At 43.8% G+C, this 18445-nt stretch overlaps 2 protein-coding genes across 5 annotated transcripts in view; both read right to left on the bottom strand.

Annotated features, from left to right (window-relative positions):
• The window catches only part of NOD1 (nucleotide binding oligomerization domain containing 1), a 29431-nt gene extending 22139 nt beyond the window's left edge, over window positions 1-7292 (bottom strand). For all 4 annotated transcript variants that reach the window (XM_076331097.1, XM_076331096.1, XM_076331098.1 and 1 more), the window contains exon 1: window positions 7235-7292. The gene's annotated coding sequence lies outside the window, so the exon portion shown is untranslated. The remainder of the gene's footprint in view (window positions 1-7234) is intronic.
• A 1034-nt stretch (window positions 7293-8326) lies between these two features.
• On the bottom strand, window positions 8327-18418 carry GGCT (gamma-glutamylcyclotransferase). The gene is made up of 4 exons (XM_076331101.1): window positions 18258-18418; window positions 14656-14801; window positions 11385-11520; window positions 8327-9392 (listed from the first exon to the last, which is right to left on the bottom strand). The coding sequence occupies exons 1-4, from the start codon at window positions 18387-18389 to the stop codon at window positions 9243-9245; spliced, it is 564 nt and encodes a 187-aa protein (XP_076187216.1). The 5' UTR covers window positions 18390-18418; the 3' UTR covers window positions 8327-9242.
• Between the last annotated feature and the right edge of the window lie 27 nt (window positions 18419-18445).

Raw genomic sequence — 18445 nt, forward strand, 5'->3', positions numbered from 1 at the left:
GGTGAGTAACCATAAAAGTTAAAAATACAGTTTTTCAGAATCTGAAAAATAGGGATATTAGAGAAAGGACTGAAATAAGTGATTGTAAATATACAAGATCCCATCTCTAGTGATTCACACAAAAAATCTGGACCTCTCCTTGAGCAGGAATTGCGCACAATAACTGAATTCACAGATCCTTTCCCCATATGATGAACTAGGCCTGGAAGATGGCATCACAATTCATATTCATTGCTGGGTTGGGCATCCAACCCACCTCCATCTTCATAAAGGGAAGAGATTGCACACAATACAGTTTGTAATGAAGATACCAATTTAAAGCCTGTGCAAACACTTAGGCTTGAATGCCTGACCTTAGCCCCTGTATGTACACCTAGAGACACAATGTGATCATTAACTCAGACAGCTACAGGCTCAGGAAACCCTCTCATTGCTGCAGAAATGTTGTTTAGAAACCGTACTCTTTAGCATGAATGTTCTCTCCTTGTCTACAAATATATATGCTGTGTATGCCCTTGTTCTCTGTACCAGCTCTTGAGAGCTCTTTTTAGATGGCCGTTTATTCCCATTTTTCTTTACAAGGCATAAAGCAGTAGGAATCAGGATCATCCTGCTCTCTATTGTATTACTAAAGGTTTTTTTTGAATTGCAGTTAATATACCATATAGCAGGCATGAAGTTATATTGTAATTACAATTCAACAATAAGTTCATTTAGGTACTATTTAGGTACGAACCTTGCATGTGCGATTGCCCATGCAAAAAGCAGATTTTTTTTGCAAGATCACAACTGAATCACCTCCACACAGACAATGAGAATTTGCGTGATCAATACAAATTACTGGCAGCCTCCAGTAACAAGGAAAACGTACTCTTGCTTTAGCGGGTCAAGGGATATTTGGAAGAATGTTCTTAGATTCTGATCACAGTCATATTAATAAAAACAAAACACAAAGCCCTTCTTCAACAATTCTGTAAAGGTGCCAGCTCTGCTGCTACAAAATTCTCACAATTTCCCAAGACGTTTACAGTGCCAGCAAACTTTCCAAATGCTCCCCAGCACTCCCCTGACAAGCTACAACTGAGCCCTGCCAGCTCACAGATTCTTCTAGGTGACCTGCTACTGGAACAAACTAATTTCTATGGGTTTTCCATACCAGAAGCTGTAGCCTGCATCAGTGTAGCCTCTCCTGCTTGACGCTGGAGAAAGACACAGTTTATACTACTGCACTTTAGTGATACTACCTGTCTATGCTTACAACCACAGGTCAAACCAGCTTAGCTCCTCTGACTTCAGGAGACCGATAGGTCCTAACTTACGGTTGCCGACCTGCACAGATGCAGATAACTGCATTAAGAGTTGAGCCCTCCAAAGGCTGAGACCAGCCAAATCCCCAGCACAACCGTTTTGGATCACAGCCAACTCCAAAACTGCAGAACTCTTTCAACCAAAGGGAATGTAACCAAGTGATCTGACTTTCTTACGACATGAGTAAGTGACTGCATCTACTCTAGCCAATCAACCTTTCATTACGCCATTCACATGACCCATGAGATGAAGTGGCTGATTTCTGAGTCACTCAGCTTCCTAGAAGCCACACTGGTACATCTCCTTGTTCAAGAACGCTCATTCCATAAACGAACTCTATCAAGATGACCAAACAATGTTGAAAACATCATTTGCTCTAAAGCTTTTGCAAGCTTTTAGTTAAAGAGCTAGAGTCACTTTAAAACACATGCAATAGAAATATTAACCCTTTTCTTTCAAGATAACTGCATCTACCCAACGTTCCCTGCTTGCTTTGGTTATTCTAGGGCCACATTATCCTAATGCATTTTCTTTGTTCCTACTTTGTGAGAAGAACTGAGACAAACATCCAGGAAATCATAATAATGAACCAAAGTGCTGTCATGTGTACAAAACAAATAGAAGTATTTTCTTCACTCTTTCAGATCCATCTACAAAGAGGATAAGAAAAGAAAGAAGAAATACAGCAAAAGGGCAAGAACATGGAAAATACGGACAGATCGGAAGGTCTCAAAGATGCCTGCCCTGCATCTGACTAAGTCCAAATCAGTACAGAACCTGGTTGCTATTGGAAGGGGTGTGCATATGTATGCTGCAGGAGAAAGCATGTTCCTTTTCACACAGGGTGACCTGCAAGAGAGTGGAGAAACAAGAGAGCAATCAAAAAAGAATGTAACGTGAGGCTAAGCATCAGGGGAGAAAAGGAGAAGAAGCAAAAATGCCGAGCAGGGAAGTCAGAGCTGGCAATATGAATTCTGTGCATGATGACGTACTCAGTGGTATTTTCAGTGCCAATATTAACTTTAAGGCAAAACACCCACAGCACCCAGTACTGGAGAAAACAGTAATTTTCACCAGTCTCTTTTAGTAAGAAAAAATGGAAATTTCCATCATCCATAGACTAAGAAAATGTCACATCAGATGAGCGGCTGAACACCTTAAATGGTGCTGAAACAGAAAGACTTCCTGCCACATGTAGTTAAGAGCAAGGCAGGTATGTGCACATTTGTAGCAAAGTGTATCAGGTCCTACTCAGACTAAAGTAAACACAAACATTTTCTACAGCAGTAGTTCTATGTACAACAGCTCCTAAAAGTCCTGATCAGCACGAGAAACATGCTTGTTCTCTTAGAGAAACACACTGTCCGTAAGATTCTGACATACATGATTCTGTTTTGCTGGGGGGGAGGATGTTGTTGGTTTTTTTGCTTGGTTTTTTTTTTTTTTTTTTTTTTTTTTAAACACAAGGCCAATGTGTTGACATCATGAGGTCTCCAACTTTTCTTCAAGTCCATCACCTCTCTTTCTGGAAAGAGTGCCAGCTTCCATAGTGTTTTAACATTAGTCTTTTCAGTAAGGGATCACAGGGTTACAAAGTACTAAGTCTCTTTTTACAAGAATCTGTTAGTTTTACAATGCTAGGTTACACATCTGGTATGTTTAAAGGTAAATGCTTATGCAGATTATAAATATGCATTGAAAGCATTTGCTTGCTAGAGTGCATATAGTGTTCTTTGCCCTATCTTGGGCACTCCAGACGTTGGATTCAATTCCAGTGCAATTCTTGCAACTGATGTGGCATCAGTCATGGCGATGCTGGTAAAAAAGACTGAGACATACATTTATGTGAGACACCTCAGTGCACTGACCAAGATCTAAAGACATCCACTGTTGAGAACTACTGCCTCATTTCTGGAACTGTTCCATTTCTGAAAGGGCTAATGAATAAAATCATTTTGCTGAAAGCCACCTTGAGGCTCTTACAATCCTTTGTAAAACATCACTAAGTTACGATAAAGAGAGATCACCTGCTCTAATAGCAACAGTTTGTGAACACATCTATTTAGAGAAGTGAACATTAACGTTGAGGTTTATACACAGAAAGGTATGTACATGGGGAGAAAGGGAAAGATTTTTCAAGCCTGAAACAGCTGAACACCTAAGGAGGAATGGAGAGAGACGAGAGGATATCTGGGTGAAGCAGGAGTCTAGTATGGGGAGACAATGGGAGAGACGCTTATGGAGAAAAGCTTCCTATCTGGGAACAGAATGGAATTCTTGTTCCTGAGAGGAAAAATAAAAAAACATTATTTACTCAAGAGGCTGCCAATGATGTTGGAGAGTCAGTTACCCATTTTGAGGACAGCAGTTTCGGTCAAGTGAAGAAGACAGAAAACAGACCACCAGGAATTAAAAAGAACCAGAGAGCAGAGTGCTCACCCATCAATTGTAAAGGCAAAGAAGAGACAGAAGACAGGGCCTTGGCCAAATGAAGTGTCAATGGGGACTGAAGGGATGTGAGAAGCAACAGCAAGTCTGGCAAGAGATGCATATCGTAAGCCTGCGTAACTGAGAATAACAAAGAGGAAGCAAGATGGGCATCAGGCCAGGGATAAGGAGGGAAATGAAACAGGGAAATGAAATTTGTCATAGTAAGAGGTACAGTAAAAGTTATCAGTGCTCACAGCAAGGTTTTGTATAATCCATGTCAATAAGCTGCAGCGGTGCTCATGACCTCTGCATGAAGGCACTGGTGCTTCTATCTAGTGGTTCTTCTGACTTCCCTCTATTCTCAGCATTGTGCAAGCATATATACATTTAGATATTTCCTGGCCCTGCCCTTCTCACATCCTCTTTTCACTAAGATCTCCTTGCTCTTCTTCTAACAAAACTGCTATGCCTGTTCAACTTCCAGTGCTGCAAGTCCTCTGGCAGTGAAGAATACTCTGGTTTATCGGTAGCATTAACATTTATCACAACAAGGTCTTACTAAATGTAAAGACTGTAGATAAAGGGGCTGAAGGATCTTAAAGAACAGCTAAAAATTTTTGGGTAAACTAGGGAATTCACTCCTCGTTGAGCTGGCTGCTCCCGAGGAGACTGCGTAGAATGAAGTAGTAAAGATGATACAAGGAGCAAATTAATTAACAACTGTCCCTTAAAGCAGCTGATTTAAGACCAAACTAGAATATTTCTGAAGAGCTGAAAACTCAGTCAATACTACTTCTTCCGTAGTCTTGCTATTCTGTCAAAAACTGTTCCTCTAAATTGCCTGTGAAAAAAAGTCCTGTGCCACATACCTAGCTATCAGCAGCCAGTAGCTGGAGTATCTTCAGGATTTTCACTGCACCTCATAGCCAGGTCTGGCAGGACAACAGCGAAGCACACACACAAACCTCAGTGCCAGCGCAGGGCTAGTGGAGTCCCTGTTGGCATAGCCTTCTGTCTGTAGTATTAAAAATGCAATTACTCTTAGAGAGGTGGCTGTTTGAAAATAGTGCCCTGTTTCACATGAAAATCTGTGCCTTTTGTGTCTCCAAGTCAGATTTGCTTCCTGAGAAAAGCTATTTTACAGTGCCAGCCACCCAACTGCAGAGTCATTACAGCAAGAGGAGAACTGAAGACTTTTACATGCTTTTTCATTAATAATGATAATCTAGACTCAGTCAGGCCAGTCTAAACTCAACTAGTTGCTATCACCGGGAGAGACAGAAGAGACTGATTTTCCACATCTTATTTCATGTGTGCCACAGCAGCCAGTCTTTGACTACAAGTGAATACGACAGAATGTATTTCCATACAGCAGTTCTCAACTTTAAAAGAACCTCAACTATTTTACATAGTTCAAGAACAGTAAAAAATGTGTGGAGATTACAAGCAAATGGGCACATATATTACACAAAAAGTCTGCATGTTTTGATGAGAAGCGATGCAATATATTTCCCAGAGGTAAGAAAAAAATAGCCTTTTATTCTTATAGCACAAATGGTGCATTAGTAGAGCTTATACAGAGCCCCCATACTGATCTTAAATGATACTCTGTACCTATGAGTTAAAACACACTCATCATACCCCAGTTTACAATCTCTGTGTAACTATCATCATCAATGCTACCTATGTCAATTAATGCCCTGGGAGCCATATGTTAACATCACACTAGTGTAAATCCATTATAACTCTTGTGATTTTGCATTGCTCTGGGGTCACCGAGATCAGCATCTTTCAGTGATTTTTTGCCCCTCCCCCCCCCCCCTCCTTTGACTATAGCATAAGCTTTTGTAGCCATCCCTAGTTGTTTGAAGAGCAACAGATATAAAAGAACACTGAAGAAATTATTTCTGCCTCCACCTGGTAAACTGACAAGCTTCTGTTTAAAAGGCACAGGCTTTTACAGAAATATTCATATCCCTCACAGGTTTTGTTGCTGCATTTCCTAACAGCTTACTTTTAAAGAAACAGAACTTCATATACAATGTTTGGATGAATTAACGAGCCCCTGTCAAAAAGATTTTATGTGGCTTCCTGATAACTCCATTCTGGTGGAAAAAGTTCAATAAATAAGAAGGAAACACTACTAAAAAGCAAAGAAATTTTCTTCAGTCAGAGAAATCTTGGGGATTTTTTTTACGAGATGGAAGAGGAGGGGAACAATTTACTCGTATATCTGAAAAATGGAGCTGCTTTTCTACTATTATTTACTATTTTCACATTCAACCTGCAGTGAATTCTACAATTAAAGTTGCAATTGATGGAATCGCATATTCACAGCTCTCTCAATTCTATCTCCCAAACTTTGTTCTGCTCATTAACAGCAAACCTAATTAGCTACAGCCACTTCACCTGCCTAAGACCACCGCCCCGTTGTGCCTGCGCATCCATTGATCCAGCAAAATGGGGTCCTGAGGACTGCCTAGGTATCAATGTGGGACAGTATTAACTGCTGGGGCCAGCAACACCCTGGCGCGGAGGAAGATCACCCTCCCGCCATGCCATGCCATGGCCTTCCCACAGCCATGGGGCACCAACTCTGCCCAGGCAAACCGCTCCCGCCTCCCTTTCTTGCAGCTTCTTTCACGTTAAGAGAGCAAAGCACCGAGGCCTAAACGACTCCCGCGTGAGTCAGCACATGGATGCGGATCTTCAGTCAGGTTTACGGCAAGTAAATGGCTTTTTTTACTTTTATCCGTCGCTCACGGGAAAGGCGAGGCGGGCACGGACTCCACGGCAGGTAAGCGATGCCTTCCACCCGGCGCCTACCACCCGGCGCCTACCACCCGGCTGCGGGGCGCTGCCTCCCACCCCCTCCGCCCTTCAGGACCTCACCACCCTTCCCCAACGGCCTTCAGGAAAATTACATCACCGGCCAGCATCTGTAACAGTATTTATTCCTGGTAGCGTTGCTGTATTTTGTATGAAGGCGATGTTTCCCTCGCCGAGGAGCTGCGGAGGCACTGCTGCCTGTCCCGGCCGGCGGGCTGGCCCCGCTCCTCACTCTCTGCCTAACACCGCCTGTCACATGGCACCTCCTCCCCGGAGGCGGCAAGGGGCCCTGCTGAAGAAACACGAAAAAGTCCCCAAAATTTTCAGTTCTGGAGCGCAAGAAGTTCACCAAGAGGCAGACGCCAGCGGGAGCTGCCGGGGCGCAGCCCTTCCCCTTCCACCTCGCAGCCTTTCCCGCGGTAACAGAGAAACTTTAATTTACAAAAAGCAGAAACTTTGATTTACACCCTCGCTCCCTCTCCCGGCGCCAGCCGCTGACCTGCTGCCTAACGCCCCCCTTCCCGAGCCCCGCGTCCCTCCGCGCCGCCCACCCCTCACGACATGGCGGCCGCCCACGCACACACGCAGCCGTCGGTCGCACGTAGCGAGCGAGGCGGGCAGCGGCCCGGCGACCCTCCTCCGCCCCTGGCCCTTCCCTTGCACTCACCGCGACAGCGAAGGAACGGAGGCGAGGGGAGGAGCGGGGCGGCGGCGGGCCCACGGGTGCTTCCCCCCACCCCCGGCCCGCCGGGAAGGAGCTCCCGCCCCACAGACGGTCTCTCCTCCCCGGGTGATAGCGGCTCCTCCCCACGCAGGCATGGCCGAAGGCCTCTTCTTCACGAACACCACCTTTCCCTCCCCCCGCCGGCATGGCGAAGGCCTCCTTTCCCCGATAGAGGTGCCAGGGTTCCCGCCTCGGGAGAGGAGGCCTTCCCCCGGCCCTCAGGAGCTCCCACTATTTTCCTCAACAGGAGGCATCAAGTACCTCCTGTCAACTCCCTCCAAGGAAGCTGTCAGGGTATTATTTTCCATTTTCTTCTTGCAACAGTAAAATACCCATTTAAAAGTTCAAAAGCCCAAAGGAGCCTGGTAAGCGTAAAGCAAAAGAAGAGACACTGGTGTTGAGGAGTGTGTTCATGCACAGTTTTGCCCTCCATGCCAAAATTACATCCATTAAAAATGCAAATAGCCAATGGAAGTTTCAGTTACATTTCCACATTGCCAGTTTTTGCTTACATAAGCAACACTGATATTCTCGAAGCATGCATTGAACGGACACAGGAGAGGTTTGGTAATCACAATTTTATTTACTCAGTTTCAGACTAGACAGTGCTAATACAGAAAGTACTATGTTTTATTGCAGTCACAGTGCCCAACTCTGGAAATGGGCATGAGACATCAGGACAGCACCTATACATCCCGGCAGAAGTTTACAGAAAAATTTTATGCAGAGAAGACATGGTAAGTCTGTTACTTTGTCATTTGCCTATCTAAGCATTCACACAGTGACACCGATTATATCTTACACCCCTCTGTACATCAAGAGGAAAAAAAAAAAAATATGCCATACAGAAGACAAGCCAAAGTTTTGTTGTTTGACATCTTCCAGGTTATCAAGTTTTCCTTGTCCCCCACAGACTACCTACAAGGGTTGCCAAGTACCATAAAGGTAAGTTAAGTACTCTAAACCTTACAAGAGCTTCCAGTTTTGCAGATTGTCAAAGCTGGGGGGGGGGGTGGTGGTGGTGGTGGTGGTGGGGTGAGGGGAAGAGGCCAAGTCTGTTCATCTGGGGTTTAACAGACAAACAAAACCATAAACAGATGTGCTAGGACTCACAAGAGACTTCTTGATTTTACTGGACACGAGACCAAGGCCTTGATAAGCAACAAGCCAGTCAAAAAAGTAATTTAAAAAACCTTGGAACTATCTAACTAAAATGAATTCTTTAAAATCTGTTGGTTATACCTAACCAGTTCACCTATGATGATTACTAGACATAGAAAGAAGGAGGCCATTATGCTTTGAATGAGATCCTTTGCTGAATGGTGTCTTCAGGCCTTGGTTGCCTTTTGGACTAACACATAAAAATATGGAGATAGTTAAAAAAAAAATATTACTCTGCTTTCTTTACTAACTATACAAACAGAAACAGGAGCTCCATAGCTTCAGATAGGTTGGGCTTTAAACCACTAAGAGAAGCAGCAGAGAAAAAAAGTTTAGTCTTGGTTTAGAGTTTTGACTCTACTTTGCACTCTAACAAATGTTTGAAATTCTTAATAATTGTGTATACAACATTTAAAAACCAAAGGGCCTGATCCTGCAGCCCTTATTTCTCAGAAGGCAACAGATGCCAATACTCAGCAAGGTAGCCTTTTTTCTTTTAAAAAGGTCTATAAACAGGACATGAAGCACAAATTTGCAGGCAGCACTGCATGACAATTACAAAAAGATAATTTCCAAATCTGCAAAAACTTAAGCATGTACTCAAGCTATACATACAAAGTGAAGAAGTTACCAATGTCAGCACGTCTTCAGACTGCAAATTATGTCTAATGGCTTACTGTAGATGCACAGCAAACTCATCTTTTCTTGATAAATAAAGAAACTGCTGATCAGCACAGTGAGGCAAGGTATCTAAAGCCAGGTGAATGGCCAAGCAAGCGCAGAGGTATTCTTATGCAGAATTTATTTTCTTTGCTTTAATAGCAGCTTCAATGTCTTCCATGATTGGCACCGGCCCTGCATAGTTATTAGTTTCAATAGCTTCTAATTTCTTCTGATAGTCAGTTGGCAAGCCATTCTGTTTTGCACCCATGCAGATAACCTATAATCAAAAGCGGGGGGGGGGGGGGGGGGGGGGGGGAGAAAAAAGCCTTCAATAATAGTGTTAGGAAGGACAGACCCCTCCAAACATTTACTTGTACAGGAAGAACCACTTAAGGTAACAAGAGAATTAATCCCAAATAATGTTATCTGTACCTAAAGATAGCCAAAGGCTTCTGGAAGACCACTGAAGACCTTAATAGTGTCAACAAAGTTACTCTGAGAAGGCACGTAACTACCAAGACATACCCTAAGATTCTGAAATGTTACTAACGTGCACAAGACTGTACAATTAAGCTGTTACTCAGTTATTCCATTCTTTCTTCCAGCAAGGATGAGAACTACTTTTTATGCCTTTAGCCAGCCTTAGTGTCACATCTGAGTGAGCAGCTGTGTGTTATTGAAGTTATTTTTAAAACTAAGCTGTTCAAATCCAAAGCACAACAGTGAGTACCTAGACAGGTTATAGGAGTAACAGAAACTTAGCTCAGTGAAAAAGCACAGATTCCTTAGAGTTTATTACTGCAGCTTTCCTTCTACATACAAAATAAACGTAAGTATTGGTGCAAGAGAAAAGAAGTGACAGTGAGAGGAAAAGAGGAGGCTGAAGGAGCCAAGGCTTGAAAGAGACACCAGCAAGCTCCCACATAGAAATGAATAGCTAAATACGCAGATTTTAAAAACTGGCACTATTGTAAATATTCTTTCATGCATTCAACAGCCAGGAAATTCAAGGATGAGGTGTCTAGAGAGATGAACTTTGCCACAAAAAGTACACAACAGTAGATGGATGTAGATCACTGTGTGCTGATGCAGTCACCTGTACTAAATTTTTAGCCCTCCTGCCTGGTTAACTTAAACAAAAGCTGGGGGCAGGGGGGAAGAAGAGAACTAACACCTGACCTTGACAACAGCAGGAGGGAATGTTTAGCTAGATAAAGTTGCCAATATTGGAGGTCTGCTCTTACAGCATACTGGTGAGAGCTGACACACAGCAGCAGGCTATGTATTAACTCCCTGAAAAGCTCTAAATATCTGTCTTGACAGGAAGCGGATTGGCAGGGAGGAGGTTTGTGAAGTAGCAGAGCCTGCTTTCTAAGCAACCTTTCTCTTCAGAAGTCCTACAGCAGCTGGCCTTAGCTATGCTCCTGGAAGCTGATTCATAGGAGCAAGTTCCTCAGTTAAGAGAAGGCGGCACACTTGGGATTTAACAAGCTCAAGCCCTGTTTCTTTGCTTTTGGTAGAAAAAGTCAACATGTTACAGTGATGTCTATCTGCAATTGCTAATAGCTGCACAATTCCAGACATGCAGTCATGCCACCCGAGGCTAGCCCTGCATCAGATCCCACAAGCTAAGCAGGTCAGGCCTGCTGCGTGACTGGATCATGTGTCCCTATAGAGTCAGTGTGTTGCAGAACAGTGTTGAAACACTTTTCTGCCTCACCAGCCATCAAGTGGGAACCCTGCAGTGCTCTGTAATGTTGCTGGAAGTCCTGTGATATACTGATGATGCATCTGGTAAAAGGAGGCAGGTGGACTCCTGTATTAAATGATAGTAAGATACTTCATAAGACAATAGGGATAATCCATGTCCTTGAGACTACAAGCCAGATGCTGTATTCTCCCCACAGAAGCTTCCCTCTGTCCTTTTAGTGGAGTACATTAATTTTTCAGAGAATCACTGCATATAGGTAAACAAGATCCTTCAGAAATCCTTGTGTCAGTCATAACTAATTCACAAGCTAAATAGAGGCTTCACGTAAGGCATAACTGAGCCAAAAAATAAAACTGATTTAGTAGGCCTTTAAGAACGAGCAATCTTCTGCAAGCGTCATTGCACTATTACATTGCACAAGGATTAAGTTATACCTTTACATTAGAGTTACTCCTGCCTTTCATTCACTGTAAATAAAGTACTTATTAAATAGGACAGAAATACTGCATTATATATTTCTGTTCATTCTCTCCAAAATTACAGTGATGCAACACCTACCTTTTTATACTGAGGAGAAGGGGGACCACAGACATAGTCCTTCATCTGGTAGCTTCGACAGGTCAGTACCTTTCCAACTTGAGTGTGGACATTAACTTCTACTGGGACATAAATGCCATCATCAACTCCCTCTTGCCTGTAAAGGACATATATTCCTTTCATGCCAAATAACTGATTTCAAACAAACTGTGCAATTAAACATAGGCATTTATTACAACAGAATTCAAGGCAGGACACTGGTCTGCACCGTTAACAGACTTAAAGAAAAACAAGCAAAACATATTCCAGGACTTTTTGTGCAAACTTGTTTCATATCCAAAAATAAGTTTCTAAAGGAGCAGCAGCATTCACTTTTATCATTTCAGCTCTGTAAGAAAGATGACTAGCGGTTAACTTGCAAAGCTAGAGAGAGAATACTCCTTGTGAATTAATTACTGTGCAAGTCTGGTAATCTACAAGAGAAACGCAACCAAGATTATCAGAATTAATGAGCCAGGCACTTATCATTCATTACCTTCTGCTCAGAGAATGAAACAATTGGCAAAGTTTTATCTTGCACATTGTGTTACATTTGAATAAGGGGAAACTCGCACAACTCTTGCAATGCACATTCCAATGAATAATCCAAGACACCCTTTAATTTGCGCAAGACATGTACAGCAACAATGCACTAGATCAGGGCAAAAAACATTTTGTTATTTTTCTATTAGCAAAATCATGCTGTCTTAGGAAAACAAAACCAAACTCAAAAACAAGGCTACTTGTTGTCTTCAACCATTAGCATTTAGCCATCAGTAAGTCTGAGGAAATAGTAAGAAGTAAACGAGACGCTTAAGCAATACAAGACAGACTTCATAGCACAATTAACTTTGGATGTACTTTAGATACGAGTGATAACATGGGTTTCAATGCTGCTCATCAAAATATCATTTTGACAACTTATCTTTCTTTCGAAGACTTACTACCATTTCAAGTTATTTAACATACATAACACGGGCCATGTTATGTGAGTAACTAGGTTAAGTGCAAGTAGAGACTGGAAGCTAAGTGCAGATTCAAGGCCAACAGACTGCAAAATAAGTCACATGGGTGTGTGAGAGCAAGAAAAATGTTAAGTAGCGTCCATTGCTAGGATATATGAGGAAAAGTCATGATTTAGTCTATAACTTACAGATTTGTAACATACAGAGGACAAAAAAAAACCTGACCATGAGTCAGCACCAAAACGCATTTGCAGCCAAAAAGTTCAGCCATCTAAGCAAAAGATTCCCCTCCCATATTTGTTTTCTATATATTATGCTGTTTTACTAGTATTTCAACTAATGACACGCAGCATCAGTTACACATTCCCTCCTCTACTTCTGGATAACCAAGCACAGACTTTATCCAGATTGCAGGGGGGGGGGCGCAAATAGTGAAAATTTTTTTTTCTTGATACATGGAAATTTCAGGAAATAACTTGCTTGAGAACTTACAAATATATCTGCTTGCGCACAGCCAAAGAATCCCAAGATCTTCAGCAGGAACACATGCAAGCTCTTTCGAGTTGGTTAGGAGCAATCCTTAGAAGAACACTATTGACTATTGTTATAAAAGCCAAGAACACATCTTGTTTCCTTCCATTTCCAGTCCACCTTCATGGCATCAATGAGGCAGCTGGGAAAAAGCAATCTTTAATGCGAGTGTCCATCCTGCAGTTTTTGGTGATGGTATAGCTCTCAAGTCTCTAGCATCTTAGCCAGCATTAAAGTTTATCCCCTGTCAAACGAATGCCAGGGATCTGCTATTCTATAGTATGTAAACAACACTTTAGAAGTTAAAATACAGAACGCTGTCCCCATAGGGAGAACACAGTGTTACTACCAAAGCAGATGCTGCCAGACAGCATCTTTATACTTCTGAAGTTTATGCTTTAGGAAAGAATGGTAAATCAGGAGATTTCAGTAAAGGTCAGCAGAAAGGGGACCAGGAGGTAAGTGTTAATGTAAGCAACAGAGGGGGAACTGAAGAGATAATAAAGCAGGGACATGTGAAGCTCTCCCCAACGAGAAGCATACCGGCTAGATGCCCTCCTGCTTGGGACTAACACTCCCAACCAGGACTTAAGAGCGCCCATTCCCATGATGTGCTAACAGAACTTGGACAACAGTTTCTGTTGTATTTCAGGTTCACTGTAGGCAATGAAAAACAAGTTGGAACTTCAAGTTTCGTGGCCAAGGTTAGATGGACATGTCTACACAGTATAGTGCAGCCATAACCAAAGTGGCAACAGTACCAGAGGCAGGAGAACTCTATTAATGTAATACTTTCAATGGGTTTAATATGCCCTGCTTCCTTAGCCTCACTAGTCCAGATTTCTACTGGAATTAATTGACAGTGATGAACTGCTCTGAACAAGTGATCCTTGTGCACCAGCAGCACCATGCTGTGCAGGCGCATCCCAAAAGCTGCAATAAACACATAACACCAGCCAGAGTTTTGGAGATTAAGTTCTGAGTCCTGCCTTAGACCCTGCAAGAAGTTATGCTACTTCTTGATTTGTTTACCCAGGTGGTCCTCCAGACTTCAGCCTGGGAACAACCTGTTCAGGTTGCCTTAAACTTGACTTAATTATCAGGCACAGGCAGGACATTCTCCATCATGCATTGTAATGGTGCAGGCAGCCTCTCCCATTCAAAGGGAAAAACAAAACAACCCCAGCACCCTGCTTGGATCTACCTCAAGTTTACAAAAGTTTGAATCCTTAGAAGAGAAGACATGCAAAATAACCTCCTCAAAAGGTCCCTTTGCCTGTATTAAAGATCTCCTTCTCTTCTGCAAAGTCTTGTCCTCATCCCTTCCTTTTCCAGTACAATTGGAGTCTACAAATGTATAGGGACAGAAACTGATGTCAGTCTCAAAGGAAACTCTCCCTAAAGCAATGGAAGAAGTGTCACAGGACAAATACAGAGTCTAGTCATTTAAGGGACAGGACATTGTGAGGACAGGGATTAAAAAAAAAAGGAGCCTGACCAATGTATCAGCTCCAAATCAAGGCCCACACCTTATTAAAATACCTCTAAGTAGCTTTAGCTTGAAAGCAAAGCCATTTGAATCACAAATGTGTTAGAAGTCAATACATGTACTGTGAAGTGAGATTCACATATTAAAATGCAAAGCATCTTCTTGACTCCAACACCAAAGCTTCCACACAGCTCTTTACCAAAAATTAACTGCTACTTTTCAATTGCTCTCTAAAATAGTAGAAGACAGCAAAAGTTAAGTCACCTACTTATCCAGTGAACTTAAATTGCTAGTGTTCATTTTCCACACTATTCCCCATACTTCATCTCCAGGGCTCTGACCAATGGTGGCTGTACCTCCACGCCAGACAGAACTTGTCCTGCCTTGATGATGGCCAAACTCGAGCTTAAAATCCTGCAAATGAAACCAATGCAGAGAATCAATTTCCACTTAAGATAAGGGCTGTTGGCTATTCTTGACGTGAAAGGGGCAGCTAAAGGAGAGTCTACAAGTAGTCAGCTGGAGCCACAGAAGGAGGAACGGACAGGCGGGATCTGATCCAGCTCCCATCTCATGAGGAGCTGAAGTCAGCCTTTTCCACCTCCCCATGAGAAACGGCAGCCTTGGGACAAAGGGAAGAGAAGTCTGGCAGATAGCACTACCGATAAAAGTCTTGGTCTGCGGAGACCTGGATCAACATCCAAACCTCTTAGTAGTCTGGCCTAAACATTAGCTAACAATTTCTAGCAGTGAGAAGAAAGCGGAGGTAGCCCTTTTTCAAGATTAGCATGCATACCCAATTCTGCAGTAAACACAGTAGCGCTGAAGAAATGTCAGCTTGACTTTTGCCCAAGTTGGCAGTGACAGGATTGCTGATGTGCTTCCCGTTAGACAATCTGAAGGGTTCTTGCCTGAGGTGTACCATGAAGGAGGGAACTGATTACTGCCGCCTTCTCGTTCCTCAAAAGACATGCCTACTTGGTGCCCATTCCTTTGCAGCTTTTGGTGCTGTTGTAAGACTTAAATGCTACCATGCAGGGTCCAGGAAAATAATAAGGGTAAAGAAGCCTACAAGATGGTGAGCTTTGGGGCTTGTCCTCATGCACAAATACTGCCCAATTATAAAATACCATCCTGTGTATTTTCCAGTGTTTTGTGCCATCTTGTCACTCAACTGGAACATTCTTGGGTATTTTTACGCCAAGGCGTATGCCTCCTTGAATGAGCTTATTCAGGTTTTTGCAAGTTGAAACATTCTTTTATAAATCAAGTATCTCTTTCTTACAAGTAATATCAAATGTTACCATATAGGCAAAAGAGAATAACAGGTTCTTGCATTTTTCCAGTGTAATTTCCCATCTGATTCCATACACTCAGTTTCCTCTCCTACTTGTTAGCCAATTTGTGGATCCTTCCCTAGCAGTAGGGAAGGGGAAGAAAAAAAAAAACAACCCAACTTTACGGAAGACTACCTGCTTAACAACAACAACAAAATCTGGCAAAGGCAAAAAGGATTAAAAGCAACAACAAAAATAAAACCCAAACCTATACAACCCCACAGCTTTGCATATTTCTCATGATCACCCTCTTTAAGCTATAATTTTCATTTGGAATATATGCATGTACATATTAATATTCACTTTCTGAGACACATTACCTTCTTGTAATGCGTCCTAACAGATATGGGGAAAAGGTTGCAAAAGTTGAGCAGCTGGAGGCTTACACACAGAACAACAGCACTGATCAGAACACAAATCTAACTGGGTTTTTTTTTTTTGTGTAAGTGATAATCAGCAGCCTGGCAAAGCCACACTGTTTACTCCATTGATAGAGTCATCTTCCCTCCCCATACAATGTCCCCCACTAAACTAATTTCACGAGAAAAAAGTTTACTTAGACACACTAGTCATCAACCATTCGATAAGCTGCTGCAAAATGGCTTTGCAATGTTCGGGTCACTGGATTACTGTGTGAGGAGGACTCTGGACTAGACCCTGCAGACAGTCAAGCCCGAGTAATTTGCACACAAGTAAATAGTCCAGTCGAGTCGCAAACTGAAATTATAGATGTAGACAAGTGCTTGCAGGGCAGCCCCAAGGAAATACTCCCGTAGAGCCAAGTATGCTCACAGCAGTCCAGTAAAAAAAAATAAAGCACCAATTTTTATTTTATTCCTCCAGTTATATTTTCTTGGACCTGACCTGCACTGAATACCTGCAAGGAAGTGAATAAAACAGTCAGATACCACCCAAGAAGGGCAACAGAGACTGCACAGCAATAGCGTGGTTAGCTCGGGTTCCGGAAGCAGGAAACCCTACGTTACGCCGTGCGGGCAACTGCAGGGAAGAGGCAACAAACGCACTAGATACTTTCTTGGGTCAAGAGCTTGGTCTTTGGCCCTTCTTCTAAGTACCAGTGTAATACCCTTTCTGTGCTTGTTACACATCCCATTTCTTACAGCTTTTGATTGAAGATTAACAACACTTTAAAAAATAACAACAGAGGGAAGTGAATTTAATATTCTAGCTTAGCATCCAAAGTACTCTGTTTACAAGCTATTTTTCCTTTTTTTAAGCCAACGTGGTACTACCATAGAGCGACTAACAGAAACCAGCTCCAACCTCTGTGCGCTTCCTCACTCCCAAGTATCGGTGATTTTCCAGCTTGAAGCAAGGGAGCGAAGCCACCCGGTGTTAGCAGGGAGCATAGCAATCTGTCAAAGGCTGGCTAGAAAAGCTAGCAGCTTTTCTAACCTGCAGCGTGGCAAGGGACGCTCGCTGTGTAACCCGAAAATCTACCTGGTACCCAAAAGGAGAGCTGAAGCATAGGGCTTTCTTTTATTCAAAGGTAAGCGCGCAACACTGCTGCTTTCCTCCTCACGTCCAAGGTCTGACCCTGCAAGGTGCCGGGCTCTCAGCACGTTCAGCTCCTCAGCGGTACCTGTAAGCGCCTCACACTTTACAGGAGCAGGCCCCAGTTGCCAGGCTGATGGTCCCAAGAGACACCAGGTATCTGACTATAGGGAGTTTATTAATTACAAGTTTTTGGAACTTCTTCACACACTCTAACATAGATTGTTTCCTGCCAGTTACCCCAAGAGGACCTTCAAGTTGTCCTTAAGTGGTATCAGTCAATGCTCTGCTCCTCCAAGGATCCTTCCAGCTGTGTAGATCTGTACGTCAACAGCTTAATGACCACGAGCTCATACTTCCAAGTCTACATTAAAGCCAAGTTGATATACTAACATTTAATAACCCCAGGGGGGCAGAACGGCCAGGGCCTAGGAAGGTGTCAGCTGCAGTTGTGCAGTACGGGGTGAAAGCTTGCATCCCACCTGACACACAGCACGGGGAGGGCTCCTTGCTTGTCACCAGCATGGCAGAGGGGAAGGAGGAATTTTGATTTTTTTAACGAAGCATCATCCTTTTAGAACTGCCAGAAACTTGTCCCGTAAACCCAGCTGAGCACCTGCTACTTATGTTTTCAGGTTCGTAACTCTGTACGCGTGGGGTCGTGGCTGGCAGCCTTGCAGACTTGGTTAAGCCCAGTAGGAGAAAACCCACGGAGGTGGGACTAACGCAAGCGCTTTCTTCAGCTGAGGGCAGCCCCAAGGGTCACAGCAGGCGCCGGGTGCCAGCAGCCCCACGCGTCACGGTGCACGCCGCGACCTTAAGGGCGATGGGACCCCCCGCCTGAACCCTACTACGGCCGCCCCCGTTACCGGTAGGAGGGATCGGGCGGCCTGCAGCACCGGACTCCAGGCAGCAGCGCCAGGCCCACGCGCGGCTCCACCAGGGCAAGCGGGCTTCCGTGGGCCTCCGCTTCCCACCCGCGGCACCGCCACCCCCCCCGCGCCTCTCCCGCACGCACCTGCAGGCGTGCCACGGCGCAGAGCGCCGCCGAGGGATTGCTCAGCAGCAGCCGCTCCCGCAGCAGGTTGCTGCCGTACGCGTAGTACAGGAAGCAGCCGCCCCCCCGCTCCGTACCGCCGCCCGGCTCCATCGGCCCGCACCCGACCCGGCACGGCACAGCACAGCCCGACACGACGCAGCCCGGCC

This window comes from Aptenodytes patagonicus, chromosome 2 (assembly GCF_965638725.1).
Source record: "Aptenodytes patagonicus chromosome 2, bAptPat1.pri.cur, whole genome shotgun sequence".
NCBI classification, from domain to species: Eukaryota; Metazoa; Chordata; class Aves; order Sphenisciformes; family Spheniscidae; genus Aptenodytes; species Aptenodytes patagonicus.

Coding starts and splice junctions, on each gene's coding strand:
- GGCT (XM_076331101.1), bottom strand. CDS start 18,389: ATGGAGCCGGGCGGCGGTACGGAGCGGGGGGGCGGCTGCTTCCTGTAC. Junction 14,802..18,257: donor GCGCCGTGGCACGCCTGCAG/GTGCGTGCGGGA, acceptor TTTCATTTGCAG/GATTTTAAGCTCGAGTTTGG. Junction 11,521..14,655: donor AATTTAAGTTCACTGGATAA/GTAGGTGACTTA, acceptor TGTCCTTTACAG/GCAAGAGGGAGTTGATGATG.